This window comes from Mauremys reevesii, linkage group 5 (genome assembly GCF_016161935.1).
Source record: "Mauremys reevesii isolate NIE-2019 linkage group 5, ASM1616193v1, whole genome shotgun sequence".
Lineage (NCBI taxonomy): Eukaryota > Metazoa > Chordata > Testudines > Geoemydidae > Mauremys > Mauremys reevesii.
Window position 1 is genome coordinate 41,323,696 of NC_052627.1, and position 12,177 is coordinate 41,335,872.

A 12,177-nucleotide genomic window follows, 5' to 3' on the forward strand; every position below is an offset into this window, starting at 1 on the left:
AGCAGTCACCAGGACAGTGTCATCGTGGCAATATTGCTGGAGGGCTGTTTATACTAGTGCAGGTAATACAATGTCCACACAGGCATTGAACCAGTGTAAGTGCGTCAGTAGAGGGATTATGCTGCTCAGGAAGATGATTTAACTTGACTCGCAGTAGTTGAGGGTTTTGTCAGCAGGACTGAAAAGGCAGTGCCATGTGCGAAGCTGTGCTGAAAGAAGACAGGTTTTACTGCTAAAATTATGTAGTGTGGGTTCAATGGATTTTACTGACTTCAGTGGAGCAAAGTTAGCTGTCATTGAGTGCTTTGGAAAAATTCCTTGGATGCTTGCTTTCAGTCATATCCTTCTCTTCCTTTCTCTTTAGTCTACATGAAGGATGGTGTGAATCTTATGTCCTGCAGTGATCTTGAATGAAACTGACATCTGCATACTTTAATTGTGTAGCAGTCTGCAAAAATTTGTCATAATTGGAAACAACTTCCTGGAGTAATGTTTACTGTATTACATGCTACAGGTCTTGTACCAGAGGAGACAGAGGAAAATAATGATGGAGAAACAAGCGATGAAGACAGTAAACTGCAAGACCTGCCTCCATGTTGGGGATTAGACATTGTATGTGGGAAAGGAACAGATTTCAACTATGGACCGTGGGCTGACAGGCAAAGGTATTCAACTGAATTGCATTTTTAATATTGATCTTGAATATCATTACCTGTTTGGAAATTGTTATGAAATCTCCATTGATATTGCTGCTAGGCTGTTAATTGTACATGGTAGACTACTAAGTTATAAACAGTCAAAATATGAAATTCAGGGACCTCTGTCCAGTAGTTTAGGCCTAATAGTAGCCTCAGCATTAGCTGCTATGCATGCTATGAATTTAAGGACCATTCTTCACAGAGATAATAAGCAGAACACTTTAGATTTTTTTAAAATCAATAAATTGTAGTCCTATTTAATGAATGTAATAGTTCTGATGCTGTCAAATTTCTGTATCTGCAGCAAATTTACACTTAAGTCATTTGAAAAAAAACAAACAAAAAAAACCCTCCACGGTTCTGCCATTTTCTGTATGCAATAAAACTGTAATGATTTTTTTTGTGAAGAATTGGAGCAAAGGGATATTGTAAACTGTAACTCTTCATGAATTTTTCCCTTTAGATTAGGGTAGGGAATTAATAAGGAGGAAAAGATTGTTCGGTAAATTGAAGTTACTGGTGGGAACAGACAAATGCTTGATGGAATCCCAACAAATACTTACAGGTTTGGCCTTTTGCCTTAAATTACAAGCATAGATTCTACCAGCATTTCTTACTTTGGATAGCACTTTGCTCTGAGAAGTCCACTGAAATTCCACTGAAGTCAGTGGGACTGTTTACAGGTACAGGTAAGGTACAAGTTGCATAAAGGTGACAAAATCTGGCCATTTATGAAAAAAAAATGTTGAGAAGAATCATGTACTTGTTATCCCTCTTGGATGTATGCCATTTACCCATCTGTGAAATTGTTTTGATTGACTACCTTATAGGAGTGTGAGAATGTGTAGATCATCAGGAGTATAGATAATAAATAATATCTTCAAGTACCTAAAGGAAAGAACTTCTGTGTACAGCATAGTGCATTCCTGGGGACATAAAACCTCTGATTTTTAGTATCACCAAGAAAATTTGCTCTCCTTTAGCACACTTCATATTTTAACCTGCTCAGTGATGGTGGCATTGTTGCTGAGGTGAGATACATACCCTTTGGTCAGGTAAAGGATCCAAAGTGGTGAGTCTTTTCAAAGGAGAGGATGGAAGATGATAAAATACAGGTAGGATCTGATGAGAAAAAGTCAAATGAAAAAGTCTCATTAATTACATGATGTAATGGGAGACAGCTGAAAAGTGACAAGTGTTTTTTTTTAAAGTGCTTTACAGAAACTTGGTGGAATGAGGATAATCAATGGGACACAGTAATACCAGGATACAAAATATATCAGAAGGATAGAACAGGTCATGCTGGTGGGGGAGTGGCACTATATGTGAAAGAAAGCGTAGAATCAAATGAAGTAAAAATCGTTAATGAATCAAACTGTGCCATAGAATCTCTATGGATAGTAATTCCGTGCTCAAATAATAATATAGCAGTAAGGATATATTACTGACCACCTGATCAGGATGGTGATAGTGACTGTGAAATGCTCAGGGAGATTAGAGAGGCTATTAAAATAAAACAACAATAATGGGGGATTTCAACTATCCCCATATTGACTGGGTACATGTCACCTCAGGACGGGATACAGAGATAAAGTTTCTTGACACCTTAAATAACTGCTTCTTGAAGCAGCTAGTCCTTGATCCCACAAGAGGAGAGGCAATTCTTGATTTAGTCCTAAGTGGAGCACAGGATCAGGTCCAAGAGGTGAATATAATTGGAGCGCTTGGTAATAGTGACCACAATATAATTAAATTTAAACATCCCTGTGGTGGGGAAAACACCACAGCGGCCCAACACTGTTGCATTTAATTTCAGAAAGGGGAACTACACAAAAATGAGGAGGCTAGTTAAACAGAAAATAAAAGGTACAGCACCAAAAGTAAAATCCCCAAATTAAAATACATAGAGAACTAAAAAAGAGCCAGTGTGGCTAAACAACAAAGTAAAGGAAGCAGTGAGAGGCAAAAAGGCATCCTTTAAAATGTGGAAGTTAAATCCTAGTGAGGAAAATAGAAGGAGCATAAACTCTGCCAAATGAAGTGTAAAAATATAATTAGGAAGGCCAAAAAAGAATTTGTAGAACAGCTAGCTAAAGACTCAAAGTAATAGCAAAATATTTTTGAAGTACATCAGAAGCAGGAAGCCTGTTAAACAACCAATGGGGCCACTGGACACTTGAGATGCTAAAGGAGCACTCAAGGATAAGGTCATTGTAGAGAAACTAAATGAATTATTTGCATCGGTCTTCATGGCTGAGGATGTGAGGGAGATTCCCAAACCTGAGCCATTATTTGTAGGTGACAAATCTGAGGAACTGTCCCAGATTGAGGTGTCATTAGAGAAGGTTTTGGAATAAATTGATAAACTAAACAGTAATAAATCACCAGGACCAGATAGGTAATAATTGGAGACATACCAATCTCCTAGAACTGGAAGGGACCTTGAAAGGTCATCGAGTCCAGCCCCCTGCCTTCACTAGCAGGACCAATTTTTGCCCCAGATCCCTAAGTGGCCTCCTCAAGGATTGAACTCACAACCCTAGGTTTAGCAGGCCAATGCTTAAACCACATATATCTGGCTTGCCATGCTTTTATCATCCTCTCAGTTTCCTTTCTTATGGCTATTTATTTGGTTCAGACTGCAGAAATTCAGACTATGTTCTGATCCACACATTCTAATTTCAAAGACAATTTGTTATTTTTATAGTTTCTGTGCTTCTGCCAATTATACACAATCAAAAAGTGACCTTGTCATCTCTGTTACCCTAATCTCCAAACAAGGTAATTACAGCGTATTGTGGTGGGAAGATGAAATGAAAGAAAAAATGTAACTACTTGTATTTACTTTCTGGGACTGTTATACATTATTCCTTCCTGCCATCCCCTCATAACATGCCCCTTCACCACAACCATCCCTGCGTATGTTTATTTCCTAGCAGTTTGAATATCTAGTTTATTTTGAGTTTGATTTCACTAATGAGGCAGATGTCTGTCCATTGACTAGGTTTGAAGATTTCAGTGCCTTGCAGCTTCAGTGTCTATGCAAATGTTATTTCTTCCTTCACTTTCCTTACCTGTTGGCTGTCCAAGGACCTAATTCAGTTACACAGACTGGTGACAAAGAAATTTGTAGATGAGCCAAATTGTTTCTTTTCCTGGGAGTAACTATATTTCTCTCCTTGTTTTCTAGGGACTGTTTGTGGAAATTTTTTTTCCCGCCAGATTACCAGGTTATGAAAATCTCAGAAATTGCACAACCTGGCAAGCCAAGACAGATCCTTGCTTTTGAGTTGCGGATGAATATCATTGCAGATGCCACTATTGACTTGCTCTTTACCAAAAACAGGGTAAATAATGGCCAGGTGGTTAGAAAGAAATTTTAGGATAACTCTGAATCTTACAAGCTCCTGTGATTAGGTTGTCTGGCTTTTTGTTCGTGCATATTTTCATTTGTCAGGTGGTATCTAGAGATATTTAAATAAGGTATTTTGGGGGCAGGGAGGGGATTTTTGCTTAGATCTTCCTGAATTCTGTGTAGAATCATGTGAGCTAGAAGAGAAAGTGGAATATAATCTTCTTTCATACACACCTGTTCCTCTTTCAGCCAAGGATCTTCTGGTTGTTAATGTTAACTTATTCTCAGTATCATGATTTCTCATATTTTTTTAAACATTAAGGCCATGTAATCATCTACATAGGATATTCCCAATTAGGTGATAAGTAACTCCATGAAATTTCCATCATGGTGTTTCCTACATAGTCTGCCATTATAATGGGGTTTCCCATGAAGGAGAGCTGGTTTCTAAAATATTGAGGGGAAAGGTGGGTAACTTAATGCTAATTGCTGCGTCTAGTGAGTGGCAGTGTTGCCTCTATGGGCATCACTCGCCCACTCTCTTCCATATCCTGAATATCCTGAACCCTGCACAGGGGATTTCAGAACTGAGATGGTGCAATAATTCCAGGGACACAGCCCACTTTTCTGTCCCATTACTCATCAGGTCAGGTTATCCGATGCCATATTCTCATGGCCCTAAATCAGTACTTGTTATACCTCAGAAATTGTAAATATTTTCCTTTAAAATCATTGCTTGTAGATCCCTTGTTAATATTCAGCATGTTTTTAGTCCAAGGAAGATTACAGTCAACTAGATCCTTCTTTTTTAATCCTGACAATTTAACTATGAATAATGATGGCCAGAGGCATGACATACAGTGGCCCAAGATAGGGTGCGAAATAATATTGCAACTTTTTCCCCCCTCCTTTGGCTGGTGTAGGAAACCAATGCTGTACATGTAAACGTTGGAGCAGGCTCGTATTTGGAAATAAATATTCCCATGACGGTCAGTGAAAATGGTAAGTTAATGAGGCGGTTTATTTTACATTTTTAAGATTTGTGCATGGGAGAAAACATTTATTAATTCATAGGATTGGGATATGCTAAGCTGTTTTCCCCTTATGGCTACAAAGGACCTATATTTCTATGTAAAGGAGTAATAATAACTTATACTTTCATAGTGCCTTTCATTACAGGATCTCAAAGCTCTTTAAAAATAAAGGTTTAACTCTTGTGAAGCTCTAATTGATATCAATAAGACATTGCAGTAACTTCTCCCTAGTTACTGAAAACAAGGCTCTTATTTTATCTTCTTTTATTCATATTTTAGCATATTACATAAATTGTATCCGTACAAAGGCAGGTCCCATTTTTCAGTGTGATTGCCATAACAAGACTTCAGAAACATCTTGGGTAATACATTGATGAAATATTAACTTAGTCATAGAAATACCATGTAAAGTCAAGATAGAGATAAAGCTCAGGGTGGAGGGAGGCTGGGATTAGGGCTCTTCTGTTGCCTTCCCCTGTTGGTCAGTGTTGAAGTCCTGTGTTAAATATGCTGAAGTTCTCCTTACTTGCTTTTGCTTGTGTGTCTTATCTTTACCCTGCATATGAGGAGCAGTAGATGCAGCTTCCTTTTGAAGTTCCTATTGTACATATATATTATCCCTATGACCATAGTATCTGAGCACCTTACAATCTTCAATGTATGTATCCTCACAAACACCCCTGTGAGGGAGGGGTAGTATTGCTATCCTCATTTTACAGATGGATGACTGAAACACAGAGAAGCTAAGCGACTTGCCCAAGGTTTCACACAAAGGCTGTGATAGAGTTGCAAATTGAAACCTGGTCTCCAGAGCCCCAGAGTAGCCTTTTCTGGACCAGCAAGATTCCACAACTGCATTATCTTAAGCCTTTGTCCTACTAGTAAAGGACTGAACTGGAGTCTCACACTATTGATTCTCTTCATGATGTGTTTTGCACCTCATGATATTTATTTATAAAGTATTTGAATTTCTATTTAACTCTTGCGTCTTTACTGTAACTCAGAAATAATCTTGTCACACAAGAGAAGCCATGATGTAAACATTATTTGTTCTGTCTGCTAGGCTACTCCCCTGCAATTAAAGGACAGCTTTTACACGTTGATGCCACCAGCAGTATGCAGTACCGAACTCTTCTAGAAGCAGAAATGTTAGCTGTAAGTCTACAGTAACAAAGCATCGTTAAGCACAGAGGTGCAGGTGTCTCTGATGGACATTTGGTTTAATATAAACATTTTTATATGGCTGGTATAAATGTTGTGCAATTATATAGAAAGTATAGAAAACAGTGCAATGATTGGGGCATTTGTATACTTTACAAGACCTCAATCCTCCAAATAATTATGCACAAATAATTTTATGCATGTTGAGTAATCCCACTGAAGTCTGAAGAACTACTTAAGTGTGTAAAGTTAAACATTAATTTAGGCCCCCATGTGAAGACTTGAGTTTGCTAACCTCCCCTAGTTTATAGGCATAACATAATTTATAAACAGTCTCTTCTGGGAGCTGAGCAAAGATTTAATAGTAAAGTGTTGCTCAGACTTGCATTGCTAAGACATAATTTCTCCTGCATAATATACAATTGTACATTAGCTAGTATACTGTGAAATATTTTAAATACTTAGAACTAAATTACTTGTTAAATATGACAAATACATTTTATGATGGATTAGCTTTTTTATTTGTGTATTTAGTACTTCATGAAATTCAGCAATTGCATTCCAGTTAAATTCTACTGAAATGCATATGCACTAGTTTTGAAAATGCTACCTTTCCCTGAATGACAAGTAAAAGTAGGCAGTTAGTAGCCACAGTACATAGATGATTTGGTTTAAAAAATTGTTTATTTAGATGATATTTTGTAGTAGGCTGATGAAGGTGGGGCCTTGATATGAAAGGTTAAATTAGATTATAAAGCACTCGGTGTAACCGCTGCAACAGCAGATGGCAAATCTGTGGTATAATATGAGAAATTCATAGTAGAAGTTTTCAAACAAATGAATAAAGTGACAATTGACCTTCAGGCACAGAGAAAGAGATTACATTATTAAGAAACTGTAGAGGCCTTCTGTTCATCCCAGCAGGAAAATGGTTTTAATTATTCACCATAGTGTACATGGTTGACCCTTCGTCTCAGCATTGTTCACACATTGTCATGTTTGAAGCTCATACTGATGCTTTAGTGTTTTGTTCACAGTTTCATATTAATGCCAACTATCCCCGGATATGGAACATGCCACAGACATGGCAGTGTGAAGTTGAGGTTTATAAAGCAACTTATCACTTTATCTTTGCTCAAAAAAGCTTCTTTGCAGGTAACTTCCTTATTTCATTAGTATCTAAATATTTAATTTGTGGAACATAAGTATGTCTGGCACAATGTTTTTTCTTTGTCTTGTTGTTTTCCAAACCATTTTAGAGGAGCGGATAATGTTGTTTTAATGCAAGAGCAGATGGCCTTACAGTCCATGTGGTTACTTTTGTCTAAAATGGTGAATAATCTTGAGGTGCTAAAATCCAAATGTTTTATTTCCTTTAATCAGGTGTTAATTTATGTTGTTTTTGTATGCTTGACTACCACAGTGAAGAATAATTTTTTTTACAAACAACAACAAAATATATTGATTTGTGTTGATCATAATTTTTGAGTTATTTCTTAGTTTAATATTGCTGACCTAAGAGACACATTGACCGGTTAATCTGGTGCATGCAGAAATTTTTTGGCTGACTAACTTCAGCTTTATGGGTTATCTGTGATCTCCATGTGGCTGACCAGGCTTGTCAGAAAATAATCTCCTCCCCAGGATTTTGACTGTAATTTAGATACAGAACTGTAATGGAAAACCAATGATTCAGAGGCACTCTCCAATCCTGCATTTCTGGTTGATTGTAAACTCTCTGAGGGGTTGGGGTCCTGATGTAATTCTTTCATAATTAAAACAGAATTGGGACTGATAAACAAAATCATGACAACTCCTTAAAACTTTTTTTCTAGTAAATTAAAGAAGAAATTTAAAACACTGAATATTCAGAAACTAAATTAACTTTGACAATTTTTAATGATGTCCTTTACATTCCTGTTTATCTTTGTCTGTTTCTGTTGATTTTTTTAAACTTGTAAACTTACTTGCTGTTCTGTAATGTAATAGGTACACAACTTTATCTGAAGATTTGAGCTTAATGCTCAGTAAGTCAGACTTCAAAATCATACTTGAAGGGGTTTAGAGAGGGTCCCATATGAGGAAAGATTAAAGAGGCTAGGACTCTTCAGTTTGGAAAAGAGAAGACTAAAGGGGGACATGATAGAGGTATATAAAATCATGAGTGATGTTGAGAAAGTGGATAAGGAAAAGTTATTTACTTATTCCTATAATACAAGAACTAGGGATCACCAAATGAAATTAATAGGCAGCAGGTTTAAAACAAATAAAAGGAAGTTCTTCTTCATGCAGCGCACAGTCAACTTGTGGAACTCCTTAACTGAGGAGGTTGTGAAGGCTAGGACTATAACAATGTTTAAAAGGGGACTGGATAAATTCATGGTGGCTAAGTCCATAAATGGCTATTAGCCAGGATGGGTAAGAATGGTGTCCCTAGCCTCTGTTCGTCAGAGGATGGAGATGGATGGCAGGAGAGAGATCACTTGCTCATTGCCTGTTAGGTTCACTCCCTCAGGGGCACCAGGCATTGGCCACTGTCGGTAGACAGATACTGGGCTAGATGGACCTTTGGTCTGACCTGGTACGGCCTTTCTTATGTTCTTATACTTCTTGTCTTATCCTATACCGTTATTGCAGTTAATAATTAAATTGCATTTATATTAGTGTTTGCATATCTGTGAACAATTAGATTTCATTTTTATTTTACACAAATAAAACTTGTACATCATTGATTCATCATTTTAATAGGCTGAGGTAACTCTCTTTTGACTAGAAAGGTAAAGGATTGCTGAACTTTAGTAGTTCAATTCTTAGCTGGTGTAAATTGGCATAGGTCCCTGAAGCCAGTAGAGCTACAATGATCTACAGCCATAGATCTGGCCCAACTACTTTTTAAAAGACTTCTCTAGAGTATTTAGTTTCACCTGATATATTCCTAATAATTTGTCATTTTTATTTTATATAATTTTAGATTTGATTCAAGACTGGTCCAGTGATAGTGCTCCTGATATTTTCTCATTTGTTCCCTATATATGGAATTTTAAAGTAATGTTTCATCAATTTGAAATGATTTGGGCAGCAAATCAACACAACTGGATTGACTGTTCCACCAAACAGCAGGAAAACGGTAAGAATGATTCTTCTTAAGAATTTTTTTTATAACATTTAAAAAAAAATCCCAATACCTGTTTTATGTGATGTGTAGGCGATCTGTTGGGAGGTAATAAAAACTCTTCACTAGGTACATTGTTTGCCAAGAGATGCAAGGTTTTTCACATGCTCGCTACTGAAAAAACCTCTCACATCCTGAAATACAGCAATTCTTCTTTGGGTGATTGCACATGTCCATTCAGTTGTAGGTGTCTGTGTGTGCCGTTGTACAGTTGTCAGAATTTTCCCCCTCAGCGCTGGGGCAGCACAAGTGCCCTCTGCTGCCTAGAGCACCATGTGCAGGCATAAAGGTCTGAGCCACCCCCAAGTCCCCTCAGTTCCCTCCTACGACTTGTGACAGTTGTTATAGCTCTCTGTCCTTGCTTCTGCAATTCTTCATTCAAACCTGTAAAATAGTACCCATCGTATAGTTAGTGTAGTTTAGTGGTTGGTAGGCTTAATTTTAAAAAAAGTCTGACACCCAGTCTGGATACTGGCCCTAGTATCTGAGGTACGCCTCAACCTCTAGGTTTCAAGCACTGCCACTCTTGTGGTAAAGCAATACCTAATAGTGACCCTCACCCCAGCTGCAAATGTGACATTTGTAAGGGCTTCAAGCCACGCTGTAAAAAAGACAGGGCAGCTAGGTTGAAATATCTGTTGCTGGAATTGGTGTTACACCTTCCATCAGAGCTGACTACCCTGGTCCAGATTATATAGGTGCTGAGCACTTTTGGTGCTACTGGTGCTGAAAGGCAGATTGGCATTGCAAGTACCAAAGAAGAGGCATCGGAAATAGGAGTTGGTATTAGGATTGTTGAAAGAGACAAAGAGATCGAGCTCTTCTAAAGACTCAGGAAGTTGGTCAAAGAGGAGGCACTCTCCGGAGCACACCTGTAAACACGGGAGTTTGTTGTCTCCAAATCCTAGTATGGGCTTGTCAAGACCAGCTCCAGAAGCTTCTTCATCGGCATTGCTTTGCACCCCAGTACTGCAGAGTTTCTTCCCAGTGCCATCTATTCCTGAAACATTAGAGGCTGCAAGAGAGTTATTAAACTGCTCAGTGCTGCCGTCACTGGCAGTTCCAGAGACTTCCCTGGCACTCATGCCCAAGGTCCCAGTGTCAGCGCCTTCACCTCTGCACAGGGTAATTCAGTCTGATTTGACCATCAGGGTACCAATTAAGGTGGTGCCATTTAGGGGAAGGACACAGATGATCTCCCCGGGTCCCCTTCATCAGAGTCGCCATGATCACAAGAAGAGGTTTCTTCTTCAGCGGACTCTGAAATGGGTTTCCTATGTGTCCCACCCTAGCCGGTCCCATCATCAGGAGTATGTCATCTGCTCGCCCTGATTTCAGCCTCAGACTGATCTCTTGGGCTACACACAATTGGGGACTGGGGCTGTACCAGTGGCCCTTTAGGAGCCTGTGGGGATTTCCCCCTCAATAGAGAGCATCCCTGCTCAGCTAGCTCCATCTACTGGTTGTCAGGATCATCAGCGCTGCAAACGCTCTAGCATCTGTCCAGAGCCTGGCACAGAAAATATTCGGAATCCCTGTCACAAGCAGCCACAAGAGAATCATCATCTGGACCAGCCTTTGTTACTGTTGACATCCTCTTGCTCAATTCCTGATGAGACTGTTGTGACAGAGCCAATTTCTTCGTTTCGTGATGATTTTAAGACTCTTCAGGAGTTTTTGGGGAGGATGGCTATGACCCTGGACGTTCACCCAGAAGAAGTCCAGGAAAAATCCCACAAGCTGATGGACATGTTGACTGCTGCAGCTCCAGCTAGAATAGCTCTCCCTATTCATGATACTGTCTTAGAACTTTCCAGGTCCTCTGACAGGCACCAGTTTCCCTGCCTCCAACTTAGAAATGGTGCAGAAGAGGTTCTGTATCCCCTTTGAGGTTTGAGCACCTATATAATCATCCTTCTTGGGCTCTCTTTGAAGTGGCGGTGGCCAATAAGAAAGATAGACAGGGCACCGGCATCAACCTCAAAAAATAGAGGACAAGAAGCTGGATTTATTTGGGAAGAAGCTTTATTCCACAGATGGATTCAGCTGTGTATTGCAAACCAGCAAGCTTTGCTGTGGTGCTACAATTTCATCTTGTGGGATACAGTTTTAGAGTTCAAAGACAAGCTCCCAGATAAGGTGAAAAAAGAGTTCCAGGCTTTAATAAAAGAGGGCAAGCCGGTCGTTAGTACGGCCCTGCAGGGAGGTCGGCATGTGGCAGATTGTGCCGTTTGCAGCACTTCTGCTATCATGATGAGGCATTTGTCCTAGTTACACTCTTTTGGCCTGTCTCCAGAGGTGCAATAGACAGTCCAGAACCTACCTTTTGATGGGCCATCGCTCTTCTCAGAAAAGATGGATGACTCTGCATAGTTTCAAATATATACTAGTCCAACCCTGAAATCCCTGGACAGTGAAATGAAAGGTGTTCCGATCTCAGTCTCAGTGTTTTCAGGAGTTTATCCCTCAAGCCCAAGGCCAGCCAAGGAAAAAGAACAGATGTTACAAAAAACAGCAACCACCACTCTGTGCTTTCATATCCGCCGGTTCATCAAGTTGGGCAGCATCTTCCGAGAGCTCATTTCGATGGGCACGTCAAGAACAGAATACTAGTTCTGAAAGTGCCATCTTTTTCTTTTCCCATTTTTGGAAACTGCCTGTCCCAAATCCATTGTGCTTGGGCCCACATCACAACAGATCTATGGGTTCTTCTCATGGTGGAAGTGTGATATGTGCTCCAATTTATTTTGACTCCCT

The 12,177-nt window shown here is 39.3% G+C and overlaps 1 protein-coding gene across 17 annotated transcripts in view; it reads left to right on the top strand.

The window, feature by feature from the left end:
- Positions 1-12,177, top strand: part of KIAA1109 (KIAA1109 ortholog) — a 219,227-nt gene that overhangs the window by 56,475 nt on the left and 150,575 nt on the right. For all 17 annotated transcript variants that reach the window (XM_039541857.1, XM_039541856.1, XM_039541859.1 and 14 more), the window contains 6 exons: positions 515-665; positions 3,889-4,045; positions 4,977-5,055; positions 6,151-6,242; positions 7,286-7,403; positions 9,220-9,375. In XM_039541857.1, coding sequence (XP_039397791.1) covers positions 515-665; positions 3,889-4,045; positions 4,977-5,055; positions 6,151-6,242; positions 7,286-7,403; positions 9,220-9,375 — 753 coding nt within the window. The remainder of the gene's footprint in view (positions 1-514; positions 666-3,888; positions 4,046-4,976; positions 5,056-6,150; positions 6,243-7,285; positions 7,404-9,219; positions 9,376-12,177) is intronic.